The sequence below is a fragment of the Rhinolophus hipposideros genome (assembly GCF_964194185.1).
Source record: "Rhinolophus hipposideros genome assembly, chromosome: 25".
Lineage (NCBI taxonomy): Eukaryota > Metazoa > Chordata > Mammalia > Chiroptera > Rhinolophidae > Rhinolophus > Rhinolophus hipposideros.
Window position 1 is genome coordinate 27,499,114 of NC_138071.1, and position 19,622 is coordinate 27,518,735.

Here is a 19,622-nt window from a genome sequence, read left to right on the forward strand (position 1 = left end):
AAGAGAAAAGCCGACACCAGTCATCGATGGCGCACAAGAGAATGATTTTAGTGTTAAAGTAGGAGAAGCCCTCAGGAAACCTGATGACCCTCTCAAATATTTTTACAAAAAAACCCCCCCAAAAAACCAAACCATTTTACTCAAGTCAGATGTGAAGTAAAGAATGTTTAATGAGGTGATCATAAAACTTGATTTAAAAAAATATACCAAAAGATAAACCCAATTTAGTTTGATATTACTGTAGCAGGGTAAGAATGCACACTTGCAACTGATACCTAATTAAGACAAAATAACATAAAGAACTTTTTTTCACTTCATTTTTCAGGGTAAATTCCTAACTACATTTTTTTTATCCTATTTACTATGAATTTGGATTCATTTCAAGAGTTAATAATGTCTCTAGGGGAATATTTTCTCTACCATGGAAATATATAATGGATGTTTTTCCCAATTTTTATTCTTACCTATATTTCTCAACTGTTCATGTTAAAAACACTTCACCCAGTAAAATGTTAACCTTTTAGCTGAACTACAGCTTAAATGAAATTTGGAAGATTAGATGTAAACTAGATGGAAAAACAAGCTCGACCCATGCTGACATGGTATCCAGCGGGAAGCGAGGTGACACCTTGGTGAAGAAACATACCTTGTACATCAACTGAGAATAGTAATCCGAAACCCCGTCAAGGGCAGCACTGCCAAAAGTTCCTAGAAGTCGATTCCCACTATTAAATTGGCCACTGCCATAAGGAAGAAAGTGCGCAAAGTTCACTCCAATAATTGGTTCCATTAGAGGGAGCAGAGAGAGCTGCTATTAAAAAACACATTTGAGAGTAATGTACACGATACACAAAACAGGGCACTTCTCAACTTTTCTAAGACCTGAGGCAACTTAGTCAAACAAGGCTTGAGAAAAATACGACAAAAATTTCAAATATCAAAATGCTGGAGTAAAGTGAGAGCGACTACAGAATCTTTGTGATATACTTAAACTTTATTCCTCCGTCTTACAGGGATGCTGTCAGGCATCGAACAAGAAAAACACATTCCTTGTCTTTGCTCAGCACCCATCAGGGTGTGAATCGAGGCTAGGGACCCCCAGGGGCATTTCAGTGGCTCTCCCAGCGTCTGTCACAACTGCGTCTGTCACAACTACGAGGTGAGGTAGACGCACAGAGCGCGCAGTCGGGAGAGACCAGCGCTGCATTTCTTTGCACCCAGGGAGGAATGCGGACAGCTTTCCTTGGTGCTCAGCGGCAACTCTGACACTAAGCGAATGCCGCCTGTCACCTACTTGCATCTCTTTTACTTAAGACCCAGGGCCAACAGAACACGGTGCAGCTCTGACCCCCATTAGTTTCCTCGCTGAGATGTCTATTCCCGTAACTCTCTACTTTAATTAGGAAATGATCTCAGTGAAAAGAGAGTTTCAGTTTAATAGGGTGAAAAGGCATTTGATGTTCTCACACCCTTGAATTTGTAAAGGGGCTGCTACGGAAGGCTCACCTGTTTCAGGTGGGTGAAGGTGTCGGAGGCAGAGCACATCGCTTGTCTCTCCTCCTCCTCCTTTCTCCTTTTCTTTGAGCGAGGTGCTGCCTTCTCCCCCGTCCTCTGAGTCCGTTTGCTTCGCTGTTTCTTGGTTTCACCGCCATCTGCTTTGGACAACTGGTTGTTGCCACATCCAAAAGCACCTTGCATTTGAGCCCCCAAAGTTTGCTAATGTAATCAGAAAGGTTAAGAAAGTAAGTGAACTGTTCACATGCTGACTTCCAGATCATGCTAACCCAGTGCCATCCTACAGCACATATTCCAAGCATGGGGGCCATAAGTCCAGGAGAGAAGATGGGGGCAGCAAAGGTCTGTGTTCTTTCTGAACATATCATCCCCTTTCTGAACATTCTTCTCAAGGGTGGCAATCAGCAAGTGGCCAAGCCTGAGGAAAAGTACGACTGTGCAGTGCAGCCAGCTCCCTTTTGGGGGAGCACTGCCCGCGGACCTGCCCACACGGTCGGGCCAGACGCAGACCACAGGGCCCCACTCCTGCCGTGAGGAAGGCGCTCTTAGCCAGATGGCTGTGTGGCCTCCGGTGGTCTCGCTGAGTTGTTCTAGGTTCCCCTGAGGGCTGGGTGAAATACGAGGTCTGCAGAAACAACTGACGCTGTCCAGAAAAGCTTCATAGACTGTGCATCTCAGCTGAGAACAGTGAGCCTCAGAGATCAATAAAAACAACTGGTCATTCCAAGAGCTCACACTCACGCATCTGACTGAAAAATAATTCCTCTCTATTTCAAGTCAATGAAAGAAGGCCTATATACAAGCAAATACACCTTGGTTTACTTTGTAATTAAGACGTGAGAATGAACCAGTCCTCGAACAGGTTTTTCAAATATTGTAGTGCTACCAAATACCTACAAATACGAGAGTATTTTTAGGGCCATTATTTCTGAACTGAGCTGTACTTTGCTCAAAGCAACTACAGTTGCTGAACTTATTTTCCTGTATTCTGCATTTAATCTTGGTTGGTTTCCAGTTGTACTCTAAATGGCTTAGCACATGGACAGCAAACTTTTGCTATGAAGGGCCAAGAGCTAAATGCCTGAGCTCACGCTGAGAAGGAAGGAGGGGAAGCAGCCCACACTACCGTTCCCAGGTTGGATCCACGCTTCTCCCAGGGCCGGCCCCAGGCAGCAGAGCAAGCAGCACTGGAACTGGTTAGAAATGCAGATTCTCTGGTCCCCCCAGACCCACCGAATCAGAGACCTGTGAGTGACAACCAAGACTAGAGCTGTCCTCTCCATCTTCATATGCATAGGAATCCCCTGGGATCTTGTCAAAAAGACGCTCTGATTGGTAGGTCTGTGGGGGACTGAGAGTCTGCGTCTCCTAAAAGCCCTCAGCTCAGCTCAGGTCAGGCTGCGGGTCCCCAGGACTGCACGCTGAGCAGGAAAGGCCTAAGATTCCTCACTGGCTTCTAAGACTGACAGTGCAAGAGCTTATCTAAGCGTGTGTGGGCCAGGAACTTTCAGTGCTTTACAGACATCTCAATTCCTCACAACTACCCTAAAAAAGCAGATGTTACTACATTTCAAAGAATACTTTTAATTCTAGAAGAGCGAAAAAGATTAAAAGTCACTGGAAAGCCTGCCTTTGATAAATGATAAAAACAATTAACATTTTAATGGACCTGTTCTTGCTCTTTTATCGTGTCTATACTAAAAACCACAATGTCTGCACTTGGTTGTCTGTTTTGGTGGCTGCTTTTGAAACTTGACCATAAACATTCTTAAGCAGCATAGACGTTAATGGCTGCCAAAAATCTGAGTATCATTCAGATTTCCACTACTGAACTAATTTAATCAGTAACCACTGTAGTAATTTGGGTTGTGTACTTTCATGCTTTCTCTATTGTAGAGACAGGACATCAGCTATCCACGTAGCTACTTCTTTGTACTCTTCAGAGTTTTACACTCCTCAGGCCAGGTGCCTACATACGCAGTATGTGCTCGCGTGTGTATGCGTGTGACACAACTACCACGCTGCGACACCATCGAGTCCTGCTGAGTCGTCCCTGGAAGCCCCAAAGGGCATTCACAGGATGCACGTATTTCAAAGTGGTCAATGGAAATTGCACAGTTTTTTTCAATAAAAATACAGACATTTTACTTTGTTCCTTTTTGTTCCTTTTGACTCACTGTGGTAAGGCACACATTACATATGAAATGCATTATTATGCCTTTGATATTTGAAAAATATAGTAAACAAATTAAGACTTAATATAGTTTATGGGTCTAAGTCAACACATGGAATCCATGGAGGCAGAAACAACAAGATAAAAAACTGAGTAAAAAGGTTGCAAAAAGTGTTGGAATTGATCTGGTGGATGGTACTAACCTGCCGACTATAACTTAAGACAAAAGGGAAGAAGTGACTTGTAGGTTTCATGACTCACACTCACCAGTCCTTCAGCGGGGAGCTGCCGCTCGGCCGCTTTGCTGTCTTTTGTCCAGTCGCCTTCTGAACCCAAAGCACCTTCCGGTTTCTGGGTTAAAAGGGCAGCTGCCTTCTTGTTTTTTAGCAGGTGCTTCAGAAGTTCGTTGCTGGAGTCTCCTTTGGTAGCAGGGGCCCCAGCGGGATGGGGGGGACTTGGCCCCGTGGACAGGGGACCTGCCGCGGCCTCTCCTGCAGCCTCGTTACCCGTGTGTCCCTCTAATGTAGGTGCCTCTTGGCCTGGGCACTGCTCGGGCCTGGCCGTCTCCAGCTGGGCCTCGTCGGCAGTGGCAGAGGTCTCTGAGGGCAGCTGGTCCACTTCTGCTCGAGTCGGAGTCTGTTGGGGAGCAACTCCTTGCGAGAACTCAGGGCCCGGCAGCCTGTTTTCTAGTTCTGTGCACAGCTGGGCTGCGGCTGAGCTGGGAGCGGCCGGTTCCCCCAACTCGGGCTCTGCCTGCTGGGGCAGCTCGCCAGGCGTGTGCCCTGGGGGAGTGGAGGTAGTTTCTGAGACACTCGGAGTTGGAGGGGCAGTTATGTCTGAGTGAGGAGTGGATGGTGCCTTTGTGGATTCCGTATCTTCATCTTTCTTCTTCTTTCGTGTTCTTTTCTTTTTCCCTTTTTCTTCTGGGATTATATCAGAATACAGCTGAATGAGAGACTGGGCTGACCCGGGATAACTTTGTCCGTGGGTGACAGCGGGGTCTTGGGCACAAGGGACACTGCTGCTGGCTCCTGGAGCCGCTGCAGGTAGAACAGGTGTAAAAGGAGGCCTTGCTGGGGCCTGGGTAAAGCTGGCTGCAGACAGGCCGCCATGTACCTGCTTCGCAGAATGGAAACTCGGGCTGCCACCGGGGACTGCTAGTGAGTCAGGAACAAATGAGGGGGGGCCACCCTGCCTGCGCTCGCTGGCTGGCAGGAAAGCCTGGGGAGGGGGCGAGTTCACAGGTCCCTGCTGCACAGTCTGCTGCTGTGAGGCCGGGCCCACCTGCTGCTGGTGCTGTGGCGACTGCGGCAGGACTCTTGGGGGCTGCATGAAATCACAAGGCAGGTCAGGGCTGTAGAACGGAATCCTGCCACTGGGCTCCGAGCCCAGCAGGCCGTGCTGCTCCCTCTCCAGCCTCTGCTGCAAAGCCCTCTGTCTGTCCACTTCCTGCATGAGCTGGATTCGCTGCCTTTCCTGCTGTTCTCGTAAACGCTCCTTCCGTTCCCTTTCCTGAAAACTTTCGCTGAAGGGGTTATTGTCATCAAATTCCACCCGTGGAGGCGGTCCACTCTGGCCACTTGCATTTGACACCGGCCCTGGGGCTGGTGTGCAAGTTTTTATCGGTAGCTGGGCCACTGGAGGCGGCATCCTCGGAGCACTGAGGGGGAGGTGAGCAGCAGCAGTGGGAGTCTGCCACCCAGGCAGGACGGGCGCGTGCGGCTGCAGCTGCGGGGGCACCATGGGGAAGCTGGGCTGACCCATGGCGGGGGCGGGGGCGCCAGGCCCGAGGGGCGGCTGGGGCTGGACGCCGGGCAGCCCGGCAGGTGGGGCCATGGTACACTGCTGCTGCTGCTTGATGCGGTAATCTTCAATCAGCTCGGCGTGTTCTTTCTGCTGCTTCCGAATCTGCAATGACCAATGAAAGAGCCCTCATTTACGCGTACATCAAACTGCAGGCATCAAACTGCAAAACTGGCTCAGGGGCACGGTGGGGGCAGTTACACGGAAGGCAGGTCTTGCAGAGGCAAACGTATTTTGCTTGGGCAATGGATAGAATCACAGGAACTTGGACTGGTAAGCATTATCTAGAGACTACCAATATTTTTAACAACAAGGATTTTTATAACGTCACCAGTAAAACTTCTTTACATGTGAAATACCAAAAACAAACTCAAAATACATTTTTCTGAAATAAAAAGTAAGAAAATCTCACTGTGAAAGTCAAACTAAATTACACATCAAAGGTAAGATAAAACAATAAACAAAGGCTACACAGGAATCAGCTAATTGTGACATCTTAGCAGTTCCATTAATACGTAAGGTTAGAATAACTGTGCAATTTAACTCAAATGTAAACAGGTTAAGATTTCATTCTTAAATATACAAAAAGATGCAGCATGTTAAGATGAATCCCTAGCATGGATACCACACCCTCCCCCAATCAGAAAGACTAATCAGTGAAACTGAGTTCAACAGCTAACAGACCCAAGTTATAATTTTTGAAATACATCGAGAGCTAGTTTCTAGTAGGGTCCTGACTTGTGTTGGTTAATTCATTCCAAAACCCTTCGTGCCCCAAAGAGCGAGATGCTGCAGGCGGCCAAGCTCAATACAGACGTGACCCGTGTCCTGGGAGCACCCCACATCCCTTCAGGGGCTTCAGGGGAGGCGGTACAGGATGATGGACGCAGCCTTCAAAAGCATCCCCTCTGGCATGTAAATTATACTAGTATGCGGAACCCAGAAGCTCTAATAGTTTGTCAACTTATTTTCTTCAGTTTCCCTGGCAGACCATATACTGTGGACATTAGGGTTTTGGTCTGTTCTCCACCAACTCTATAACTGCTGTCTTATTTTCTTGTCTTTTCTGACCAGTTTACTGGCTAGAACTGAGGAATGACCGTTGGTTGGTGAAGCAGTATGAATATACACGAAGCACCTAGAATGGAGTATGGAAAATAGAACGTGGTCATCCATGTCTTTCCCATGACATTTAAAAAGACCTTTGAAAACACTACTGTCAGCTGCTTATATCTTTATGAGATTGCACCGGATTGTCAGCAACTGTACAGTAACAGAGGATGTGTCCCATTTTCCAAGTAAAGTATTGGCTTCTAAATAGGATTCGATCCATGGATATGCAAAAACTCATCATAAAGAACTTACAAAAATACACCAAAGGCAAAGAAAATGCTAAAATTACTTTACAATACCCATCCTTGCAAGAATATTTACTTGCAATAAACATGAATCCGGAAGGTAAATTTAAAGAGAAAAGAAACCTCTCATTCTGGAATAGGCCTAGCTTTAAATAACAAGAATTATAACCTCCTTCTTGCTGGTACATTACTGTGGTAGCTACAGCTTGGAGATGAGACATCTGGGTTGAAGTCCCTAGTCAGTAACCAGCAGAAGCGAACACCCACCTCTGTGCTGACCACCAGGCGCTTCGGGGGTCAGCGGTGGTACTGGACAAGGTTGACTAACCCCATGCGTGCAGATGTGTTTGCCAGTGTTCAGTCCGCAGAAAGCAGTCCGATTTTCACTGAGTCAATCTACTCTGAACTCCTCCTTGTTTACTACTAACATGCAGATTACGATCTTATTTTTAGAAACTTAAACTAAACAATTAGAAGCAGAACTGACTTTTTGGGTGTACAATCCTATGAACTTGAACACTGAGAGGCAATGCTGCGGCCATCACCACAATCAGACAGAAGAGTTCTGTCACCCCAGAAAATCCCGCTGTACTGTAAGTCCTTTGGCGTCGACCTTCCTCCCCGCACCCCTAGACCTGGAAAGCACCACACTATTGCCCAACTTTATAGCTTTGTCATTTCGAGAACATTGTACACATTGAATTAGTATATAACCTCAGCTTCTTTCACTGCGCGTAACGCTCTCGAGATATATCCGAGTTGTGCATTGACAGCGCCTCCTTTTTCACGGCTGTGTGGATATACCACCCTTTGTGCAGCCATTCACCCCTGAAGGATACGGTGGGTGGTTCCACTGTTGTGTGACTGTGAACAGAGCTGCCGTAAGGATTCATGTGCAGGTTTTGGTGTGAACCTAAGCTTTGATTCACTTGGGTAAATACCTAGCAGTGGGTTCTTACCAATTTTGAATGCTCATTGTCTCAGACTTTAAATAAACAACTTAAATTTTACTTCTTTTTAATTATTTCAGTATGAGCATTCTGAGAAACAACTGGTTTCCAATGGCAGATAACAGCACAATGGTTTTGTTTTTCAGGAATGAGGACTTCACATAAGATATACCAAAACATTGAGAAAAAAATATTAATAACATCCTATGAAAAAGTACTGCCAGAATGATTCAAACGCTGTATCTGAAACTGCACCACAAACCAGGGGACCCAAGGCGATCATCAAGAAAAGGTCAACTCTAAGTGAACAAATGCTTCTCTGGCCTCCGACTCTGGTTCCCACCTGAACCCGTGAGCTGTGTCCTCAGGGAGCCGAGGACCCACTTCTCAGGGCAGGCAGAGTCCCCGACTGTCCCCTGCTGTACCAGGTTTCCCGCCAGAGCCTGAAAATAGCTCTTCTAGGTCAGGACTATGAGAATTAATCGTTTTAGTCTGAGCTGTGACCACTGCTCTCAGGAAAGAACTGGGGCAATTTCGTTAGTGAGCTAGAGGCTCAGAGCTGCCGTGTCACTTGTGTACTTTCATGTGCTCTGGAACATGCACCTAAACGCTCCGTGACCTCATGCTCGCGGACAGCGCCTGCCCGCCCGCCGTACCTGCTCCAGCTGCCTCTGCACCATGCTCTGCTGCTCCGTGACGTGCTTCAGCTGCTCTGCGTCCTCCTCGGGAAACTCACGGCCCGCTTTCTTGGCGGTGCGCTGTTTGGCCGACAGGGCCTTCTTGGACTTCCTGTGTGCACCAATTTGTTCTTCGAGGTATTTCTGCTGCATCTGAAGAAGCTGCTGGGTCTCCTGCAGCCATTCTTCATACTGCTTCCGTTGTGAGTCATCTGAGAGAAAAATGAAAAATTCATCTGTGTTAATTTTCTAGAGTCCAACAACAGGAAAGTTCCACACATCCATTTTGTTCAGAATTGCAGTTTCATGTAACCTTGTAATAGGTATTTTGAAAACACAATACTATATATTAGACCATAATGTAACTCTAAAGTAGGAGATTTTAGAAAAATATTTAAGAAAACCCAAGAATGCATGTTTTTAGGACATGGGTTAAGTTCATACTTATCAATACTACAAATGCAATCTTTGAAAAGCAGGAGACTTTTATCGAATGGAATGCTTTCATCTACCGCACTATCAAATTTTCTAACCCACAAGGCAAACTATATATTGTTATATGTGTATTTTATTAATTCACAGATTTTGAAGAAACAAAGTAAGACACATCCTATTAAGGTCCAGAGCATGGATTAGGTATCATTTCCCATGCAAATTTTCCTAACTTTATAAAGTTTTCCTTATTTTCTTAATAGTGAAAGAATGTCCTAAACTGAGAGCGAGGGAACCTAGAATGTTACAGAAAGAGTCAATATAAAGTCTAGGTTTTATAATAAAGGAAATTCCTAAGTTAAAAACATTGGTGATTTTTATGAATTTTGTTAATATATATACTTCTGTAAATAAGCAAAGGTAGGGAATAATCACTTTTATGACTGTCATTAATATCTCCCCAAATAGTTCTCTCTCTTCATCTTGTACCAACATTCCTTCTTTATTCTTTAAGGGCACTTTACTTCACTGATGCCAAGTTAAAAAAAAAAAGTCATCTTATGGTAGTGAACTTCAGAATATACCTTTATGACTCACTATAAGACAAAGAAATGAATCAATACAATTCCCAGAAGGACATTAGCTGAAAAATTACATCAATGGTAACAGAATATTATCATACAGTAAGAACGCACCCAAAGCCAATGGGCACAATAAAGCCAGAAAAAGCCAGTTGGTTACAGCAGTTTACTTGCTTTCAATGCAAATATGGGTTCAAATTATGATAATAATTAATGCAGGGGTAATTTCAAAAGATTGGACTTTGGGTTTGTTCCTAAACCCAGAAGTTCCAGTACATATATGAACGTGAAATCTAGTCTACTAAATTTGCAGGGCATTTTTCAAGAACAGGCTTTTTCACAAGATTTCAGAAGTTCTGCTTCTGGTAGAATGAGACCTACCGCAAGGAAAGCCTTTCTGGTTTCTGGAACCAGGAGAGCAGAGGTGAGCAAAATGAAAAATAATGGTGAAAAAATAGTTAGCTAAACAGTCTGAAGATTTCAGAAAGGTTCAGTTTGGGGAGGACTGGAAACACTATCCTGAACCACTTGGGACCCCTGGAGATAACTAGAAAGGACTTGGTGGCATCCTTCATCCCTGACCTCACACCACGCTGCTAGCCCAACTGATTTCTAAGCATATTCCCTACATTGTTCCCATTCAGGGTACTTTTCACTTAGGCAGACAGTCATTAGAGCAAGAAGTTGTTTAATTCTACAGATTGTAAAGTGCCCAATCTATTAAAAAAAATAGCAACAACAATATTGAAGAGAATGGGGAAGATGATTTTTCTGTATTAAAATATTTATCTCTATAATTCTTCATGCAGAGAACAAAAAGCAGTGAAAATACATCCCTTGAGGAAAAGACGCCTAATAAGGTTTCAGAAAAGATGAGGGCACTGTGACTTAAAATTTAACACACCTACACTAACTCCAAGTTTTTAGAAGAAAACAAATATAGTGCAAACAAGCAATCCCCACAGAACATGTAACTTATTAGATTTATACTTACTGACAAAGCCTGGACCAAAATTTGGAGGATTAGGCCTAGAAATCTGATGTGTTATACTGCCATCCTAAAATAAGTAAAATTTACAAATAGGTTTATTCCACATTTCAGTTAAAGGGGAAAAAACTTTTTAAAAAAGAAAGAGAAAGAAATGGAAGGAGAAAAACCCTTTAATTTCCTAAGACAATGTTTAAAGTTCTCCCTTTTGTGAAAAAGGGAATGAGTTGAGTGGTGACAACCTAATTGCTGAAAAATTTAAACTATCTCTGACTTGTTATATTTTTTTAGATTTCAGGTGAAAAACAATTATGTTTGAAGTAAGGGATTATTCATTAGAAATATAATAGAGGGCAAATCAAATCTTGTTAATACTTTGCTGTGATCCAAATAAAACCCCACTTTTTGATGAACTCTATGTAGTTTCTTCTGCAATTAAGACATGAACATGGGTTCTGGATTTACCAAGTTCTGTGCCATAACACAAAGTTATCTATAACAAGAACCAATGTCTAACATTTACAAACAATGAAACATACACTAATTTAAAATACTAGTTAAATGTCTTGTTTCTCCCAGTGACTGAATAGGTATTAATCCGTTTCTTGGCAACAATCTGATACATTTTAACTTTATAAAAACATTTACTCAGTTGTTACAAGTTCAGTTAGACAGGAGCTGTATACAAGGTAACAATTACAAATGGAACTGGCAGCCAGACCTTAAGACATGTAATCCTTGTACTACCAAACAGGTGGTGTAACATTTGACAGATTAGAAAACAGAAGTTAAAGCACTTGCCCAAATTTGCACAGTAATTTCACAGTGGAATTGAGATTTTTTTAAAAAAAAACTCAGCTACAAAGCCTATGCTATTCCCACTGTATGACATGGTATTTCTCTCTTAATAATAAAAATAATAAAATTATCAGCATACTAAATCTAAAGCACAATTGGCAGGGTAAAAATGAAAATTCCAGAAAGACATGTAGTAGGTTAGCTCAGTAGGTAGCTTTCTCTTTTTTACCCAGGCAGATACTTGGGGGAAGGTGGGGGGCGGGGGGGAAATCAATGAAGAAAAAACACTGTATAAAATGAACAATTCTACTTTCCCGGACACTGGCTAACACTAAATATTTAAATATATATATTTAGAGCCGATCACTACGAATAGTGAGTACTCAGAAAACTAAATTATTCCAAGGAACAAATAGCAGAACATGACTATAGCCAAACATAACGATTATAATCATTATTTTCTACTGTTTATAGCAGTCTTACATTTTAAACCTAATGGCTTAATTCCGAAATGCAGGACATGAAACTGTCTTTGTGGAGTTAAAAGTAATGAAAAGCAAAACCAAACACCTAAGCATTTGGATTCCCTCCAACTGACTGTCTACCCTTAAGCATATAGGTCCTTTTCAGAAATCACTGTCAATTTTTTAACCTTCGTTTGTCTCTCCCTCAAAAAGTAATAAAAGCTGTTTATTTCTGCTGAGCTGGTAATACATTCTGGCAGCGTTCTCAGGCTTCTACTCCCTTCTCTAAGAGGAGGTGTGGTAAGTAACGGGAGCTTGGTTCTCGGGGGACTCATCACGAGCAGCGGTACCTGAGGAACTGCCTGGGGCAGGAGGTTCTGGCCCTCACCAGGCGGCGTTCCGGTCACCGGCGGGTTCATAAAGGAGAACCTGGGAAAGGAAGGGCACGTGTCAAACGGGGAGCATTTCAGCTGACGTTACTCTAAGCGCTTAACAATCTTCTCCTGCAGGGAAGAAAGAGCAATGGCAATTCCGTCTCACCTAAATCCGTCCCTAGCGCCCCTTTCTGTGCACCAACTCTGTTAACCCTCACTCCGCACCTCCAGGAAGTACAGACAGACAGGCTCATACTGCTCTCCCTTTACTTCTGATGAGAGGAAGGTTCAGAGAGATAGAGAAACTTTAACCACAATGCCCGGCGGGGCTGTGAGAAGCCAGCGAGGCTACTCGAGGTCTCACTCTCTGTTCTACTCCTCACTATGCCTTAAAATAAAATTAATTCAAGTCTTCTGGATTAAAAAATATAGTGAAGACATAGTTTCAGCACATAAAATCCAAATATCTTGGATTTTAAAACTAAAGATGTATTTCAGTTAAGAAATGTCATGTATTTTTGTACATTTCTGTTTCTAATGTTAAAAGCAAATCGAAAATTGGTCATTAACCAAGAAAAAGTCCATATGCTTAAAAATATTTGGTAAAATATTAGTTATTCTAATGAGAGCTATAAAAACTTCACAGAAACATCACTGCTATAATAAAAACACTTCCTCTAGAGTTACCAAATGCTTCAACATAATTAGATATACATACAGCACAATTTCCAAGATACATTATCAAATATTGTACATTAGTATTTAGGCACTATTAGAATTTAGCACATACGCTTTTTTATTCTTTTAATCAGGTGTTTCATTCACCTAACAGCCTCTGCCTGGTCTGGAATGATCTCCTAATCCAATCATGGCTCACTGTCTATCTCCCTTAGCCAATACATCACACCACTGAGAGACACTGTCACCCCACTTCTTCAAAGCTCTCAGCAGAAGAGCAGACAATGTGCCTGATACATGGCAGACAGGTCAGTGTATCTCTAACTCGTGGAGATACGATGCTGAAAGAGCAGCGGTTCCCATTCTAAGGCCCACCATTTAAACTAAGTGCTAACTGCATTTTCTTCTATTTTGACAGCGAACTACCTATTACCACAGTGCCCTGACCCTGTCACCCATACAGCTCACGCTCTTCTCACAACAGGAGTTGTTTCACGCACCTAACGTATGCCATTTAGCTTCATCATTACCTTGAAATTATGGTACTTATCAGACCTATTGCTAAATTCGTTAATGCATTAAAAAGCACATAGCATAATGTTTAAATTTAAATAACTATGTAACTGATTTATGGTAGGATACTATGTTTTTGGTTTTGCATATAAAATGTTTTAAGAAATTCAAAAGCTTCACTGAGTGTCAAAAGATTCATGACATAAAAGTTAAAAACCCTGTGACTGAGAAACATTGTTAAGAGTATGCAACAATGAAAATCATTAGAAACTACTACCTCCACTTTGATCTAAACGAGGATTCTTCCCCATTTCAACAAATGAAAGCGTTCTATGCCTTTACAGATTCCCAATTGATCTTTAGTATCACATTGATCTTAAATTCACGGAGGGTTTGTACTGGGTTCCATAATCATCCACATTCCTTTTCACAGAGTTCTTCACCAGGCTAAGCAGGCTAAGGTGAGGCTCTAGCCCACTCTTCGCCCGAGGTTGTCGGACGGCCATGTGCAGGCCACGCATGGTGCTCGCTGAGAACAGGAAGACAAGCGCCACCCGTGGGTACTCTGACTCAGCAAGTCCGTGGCTGAGTGACTGGCCTGCGCTAGAAACCAACTACAACAATTCCGATGGTGGTCCATGAGCAAAACATAGTCACGGCCCTGAGGTTGTTAAATACCCCTGAGTAAACACTCTAACTTCGGAAATTTATATGGTCAAACAACTCAGAGAGCCTTCTTTAATCCAGAAGTTCCATTTCTCTAACAGTGAAAAGGCTTACAAACTCTCCATCCACTAACTTCCAGTGTCCTCTTACCTAGTCCTCCTGCCTTTCTTTTCGGATTCAAACTCAGTTCAGGGGCATTTATTTGAGAGCTGAGTTCACAGATGCCTTAATCACTCAGTCGCTTTACTGAAATGTCCCATTTTTTTTCCTTTGCTTTGTTCCTTTGATAGAAAAAATATTCACAGGCTTAAATAAACTACCGTCTCATCTCAACACAGAACAGCTTCTCCTTTTCTGCTTATCTTCTCATCTTTATGTAGCATGAAGTATCTGTCCCAAGCAGTTAGTTAGCATTAACTATTCCACAGGTGTTTAAAAGAACACACACTTAAAATACTTCAGATTTCCTAATTAATCAAGTCCATCTTCTAAATCTTTCTGTGTTTCATTATGTTTCCCCTGTAAGTAAGTAATGGAAACCACATCCTGACATTAGTATAGCATTTTACGTTTGATCACAGCCAGCTGACATCGTAACACATTTATACACTGTGCATTCCTAGAACCATAGATTTCTGAGTTACTAAACATTCGTTCCAGGTACAGGTAATAACTTCATGCACTTTCATCGGCTGCAGCGTAAGAATGAGAAACGGCTTCCCCTACCTGTTCATAACCATCGGTGGCATTCCCATGTTGTTTTGTGCCATCACTTTATTTATGCCTTTCAGGGCCACCATTTTGGCTTTCATTATAGGGTCTGTAATCGCATCAAAATCTAAAGAAGGAAAACATTTTCAAGTTACGGATTGCACAGTACTTGGCTTAGCTTACACGAAGAGGTAATGTAACCATCACAAAAAATTTTTAGTGTGTGTGCTGCCGAAGCGAGCACTTCACAAAAAATTTATAATCACTATTATAGTTTCCTACACGAGGCAAGGAATTATGAGATGATAAGAACCTTATCATGAATTTAATCCCATCTCAGTGACCCATAATTGAAGCAAGCTTTACTACCTTAGTCCGGCAAGAATCAAAACAAGAAGCTTGTCAAATTTAAGAGGATTGTGGCAATAATTCAAAGCAATGTTAATCAGAACTGCTTCTTTAGTAATGTTAACATCATGAATGGAAACTGGCACTCATTTCTGAGACTATGGGATTCCGGTAGTTATCACTCTTTAGAGGAAAATATGTCAATTTCTTGAGGGCATATCCTTGCAACAGGGATAGGCTCCTGAGGAAAGACCTCTTTGCATATAAGTGAAAAAGAAATGGACCAATATGATGAAATCGGTAACGTATATAGAAAAGAACGTCAATTTTATTGTTTAGAAGAAAGCATTCCTTAGACACGTCTCCTTTGATTGCTAATTCTTACTTTCAGAGACAGGTATTTTTACTGCATTGCTATTTTATGGGATTTTCTTTTTTCTTTGCTCAAAATAGTAAGCTACTGGAAATAAGTTAAAGAGCTTTATATAGCAAAAAACTGCCAACCATCTATGATACACAAATGGACAATAAGTTTATTTCTATAACTTCTTTAAATTCATCTTTCAATGCCTCTGAAAATACATGGCAATAACGGTTAGGAGGCAACTAAAAAGAAAAGACAACTCTTGTTTTTGTTAAACAACAGGGTAAACAACAGAATTGAGTACGTCTGAAACTCAGTTTTGAATCTTGATTTACCGGGGAGGAATCTAATACTCTCAACCGCTTACATTCAAAGCAAAGGAGAAACAGAAAGGACCGCAGTGCTCTGGTCCTCATGCAGCCATAACACGGACTCTAAGCCTCCTGCCTAGCACCCTAACACCCACGACAAACATTACTGAAACTGGAGGGGCTTCCTACCGATGTTCGGGAAGAAGGGCTCTGACCGCTGACGAATCATGGCCTGCATTTGTCTTTGCTGTTGCTGTTCCTGCCTCTCTTGATCCAGAAGATCCTGTAGAAGGAGGGGCTGTTCTTCCAGAAGGAGGGGCCTCTCTCTACTTTGCTGGGCTAATGCTGGAGGGATCATTAGCTGGTGGGGTCCCGGCAGGCCACTGGTCCCAGGCTGACTTGTGAGAGGCACAGTCTGGTTTGCAGGTTTTCCTGTCCCAAAACCGTGACTCATTGCTGACTGGCCCTGAATGAATCCTGGATTTACCTGCACACCCTGAGGAAAAGCATGGTTGACTCCAGAGACTACAGTCACATGTGAATTCATGGTACTATCCAAAACATGCCCAGGCGGTGTCATCAGGGGAGGAGGCAAATTGGACACGTGACTAGATGGTGAGGCTGGCACAGTGGGTGGCGGAGACCCCAATGGTCTCATGTCTGAATTATCCGGTTTTTCATTAGCAAGTAAACTGGAAAGAACTGGAGTTGACCCGGTTATACCACAGGAGTTCACTCCGTCCTCAGCAGGCGGCTGGCTGGGTCCATGACCACTGGCGCTGGAGCCAGCACTTTCTCCGTTGGTTCTTTTGTCTGGTACATCTGGACCAGAGGACTGCAAGGGAGCCTTTTCTCCCTGATTTACATCTGTGTGAGCAGAAGCCTGGGAGCAGGGAGTGTCACCATTACTTTTACCCTCATCACTTTTCTCACTTTCACATTTGGTTTCCCCTTTAGAATTTGGAGACAGAACTTCTGTCTTTATCTCACTGCTATCAGTGGATTTTTTCCATGGAGAATGTTTATCAGAAGGAACCACAGTCTTATCTTCTTGCTCCTTTTTTTTGGGTTCAACAGATACACACTGGTTATCTAACTTATCATCAATCGGGACATTGAGGTCCAGTTCCTCATTAAACATGCTTTTCTTATCTCCCAGGTCAAGTTCTGGGTCTGTGTAGGCGATGATGTCGAATTCTCCTGACCTCAAGAGGTCATCCAGGTTGGGATCATTCGCTTCCAAATTACCTAAAGTGTCCAGTTCGTCCCCCTTGCCGTCCTCGGCATCGAGATTTAAATTTTCAAGGTCTTCATCGTCCAAGTCTTTGACTTCAACCCCCTCAAGGTCTTTAACATCTAGCTCCTTTACGGATGGGTCCTCAGAATCAAGTTTCTCTCCAAGGCCGTCAGAAGACTGGGCGGGCACCTGCACGTTATCAGGCGGTGTTTCAGCTGGTGCGGACGCTGACAAAGGGGTCTCTGACAATTCACCACCTAAGGGGTGACTCAGGGACCGCAGGACCGCAGCGGACGAATGGAGCGGATCGCCTTGCTCTGGCTGAGACGCCGGCACCTGTCCCAAATGTGGGTGCCCAGGCAGCTGACCGGGTAGACCCTGCGAAGGTCGTCTCATGGGGTCTGTGTGTCTAGCGCCTGGAAAGTCTGGCCGGGGAAGGAAGTTTCCATGTCTTGGATGAGACGGTGCGTCTATAACACTCCCAGGAGAAGCACTGAACGGCAGCCGGGGCCTTCCGTCGGGGGCCCGATGCCTCAGTTCAATAAATGCTTGGCCCAGTATGTTATGCTGCTGAACGGGCAGACCCTGCGGTGGGAAATGCTGGGCCAGTCCTACTGGACTGGCCATTTGTGAGTTATTTAAAGGCCTGGGCACATCGACAGACATGGATCTTCTCAGCTGTGGAGGAACTGCAGACGCCTGCATTGGCTGAGAAGGAACAAGGAAGCGCTCCTGACCTGGCAGGGAGCCGTGGTTACCTCCTGGAAATGCAAACCTGAAAGAAAGAAAAAAAAGGAAACTAAGTATTGCGTTGAATTTCCAGTTAGGTTGAGAAAGTACAAGTTTTAGTCTAAACTCAGACACAAAGGATGGCGACTTAAGCAAAAACAAAATGGCCACGATAAGGAAGTACTTGTTCAGTAGCTACATGCAAGTACCTTTTTGCTAAGTACCTTGCAATGAACCTTATCTGAGCTCTAAAGACGTATGCTCAACAGGTAACATAAATGGAGACAAAGGAACAGCCACCAAGCAGAGGGAATCAATTGTTTATAACTAAGCATAACACTACTGGAGTTGAGTGAGAGTCCATTTCGTTTCTCTATGTTTAGGGAGGCCACATGAGGAAGCTGATGGGGCGGGAGGTGCTTGAATGAAGGGAGGAGAGGTAAGGAAAACTGCTGGAAGGCCTTGGTGGCCTGTTCATGGGAAGACAGGGGCAGATGACCGCAGAGACTAATCTATTTGCTTGAGAACTACGGAGGCAGGAAGTAGGAAGAGAGAAAGAAAGACAGGGATCATCTGTAAAGACTTAGCAAATGAATCAATTATAAAACTGCTGTTATTACTTATATTGCACCTTGTTCTAGAAAGAACTAAAGGCAATTTACAAATAAATATCAAATAGGCATAAATTAAAACTGAGAGGGTAACAAAGCAAAGTAAGAGTAAGACTATATAACATGGAAATAGGCATTAGAGTAAAAAAATATGTCTGATAAAACAAAAAGCATGTCTTAAACAACTAGCTCCTCATATAACTGGGGCATTATAACTTAAAACTTTTGATTAGCCACTTCAGGAAAAAACAAAAAAACAAAAAACAACATATCTCATCACGAAAAGTTCCCAAAGGAAAATATTCTTTCAATTTGAATATTCTTTCAATTGTCACGAACATTTACAATGTAAACTAAAATAAAAAATTGGGGGAGAGAACACCCACTTATCATGTCACGGGAAGCTGACTGAATATGGTAGCTACATGTTAGAGGTTTGACTTATGATAAACGACGTCATTGTGGCTATAATACAATACTAACAATCAATACTTAACAACAAACGGAGTCATTAGAGTTATTAAAAGAAAAAGAATTCAAGACCTGTCATTAATGAATATAACCGCTATATCTCAAAGAGTCAAGAAGTAAATAGCAGTAACAGCTTGACTGAGAGCACCTGCATCAGTCTGTTCCCTTCCCCTAGTAGCAGCCGTTTAAATCCGGCCTGGAACCGAAAGCGTTACCTGAATCCATGAGCTCGCATCCCCATGCCGTCAGGAGCGTAGGGGACGCGTGGATCTTTCGGGAACACAGAGTACCGAGGTCCTAAGGGCGGGACCACAGGAGACCTGATGCCCCCAGGATAGGGGGGTGGAGGCCGAGCGAAGGCCTGGCTGATGCTCTCGGGCTGCCAGTGGTGCAGGGGCCCGGGGTGGGGCCCAGGGGGGGGCCCGGCTGGGGGCTCCTGTGACCCTTTCTCCTGTCGACCTGCCATCTTCTTCTGCTGCTGCTGCTGCAGAATGATTTCCCGTAACTTCTGCCGCTGAAGGGAAAGAAACAAAAATCACTGGGATTTCTGATAACTAATGGCTTTTTAAATCCTAGTGTTTCCAATACGTGGCTTCAGTAATGCAATATCTTAATGTTTTCAAGTTTGATGAAACACTACTTACAGTTAACTACTCAATAGCTTATAAAATACAAACGGATGATTTGGGTCCCTGTCCTTGCCAGACAACTATCAGAAAAATGAAACGTTTCGTATTTAAGAATTCCCCTACAAATTCGTAAAAATAGAAAGCAGATCCAGAATAAATCCAAGCGGACGGGTGTTAATTTTATCCATTTCATTTTTCTTTTTTTTGCAGTACGAAAAAAAGTTAAACTTTAACACCTGTG

General features: G+C 43.3%; 1 protein-coding gene across 21 annotated transcripts in view; it reads right to left on the reverse strand.

The window, feature by feature from the left end:
- KMT2C (lysine methyltransferase 2C) overlaps positions 1–19,622 on the reverse strand; it is a 224,940-nt gene that overhangs the window by 19,430 nt on the left and 185,888 nt on the right. For 17 of the 21 annotated variants that reach the window (XM_081038077.1, XM_081038085.1, XM_081038090.1 and 14 more), the window contains 9 exons: positions 18,968–19,266; positions 15,894–17,716; positions 14,697–14,808; positions 12,090–12,168; positions 10,484–10,547; positions 8,456–8,688; positions 3,956–5,596; positions 1,507–1,716; positions 647–811 (listed from right to left, as the gene is read on the reverse strand). In XM_081038077.1, the coding sequence (XP_080894203.1) occupies positions 647–811; positions 1,507–1,716; positions 3,956–5,596; positions 8,456–8,688; positions 10,484–10,547; positions 12,090–12,168; positions 14,697–14,808; positions 15,894–17,716; positions 18,968–19,266 (4,626 nt within the window). The remainder of the gene's footprint in view (positions 1–646; positions 812–1,506; positions 1,717–3,955; positions 5,597–8,455; positions 8,689–10,483; positions 10,548–12,089; positions 12,169–14,696; positions 14,809–15,893; positions 17,717–18,967; positions 19,267–19,622) is intronic. The other 4 variants (XM_081038087.1, XM_081038084.1, XM_081038081.1 and 1 more) reach the window with 2 other exon arrangements.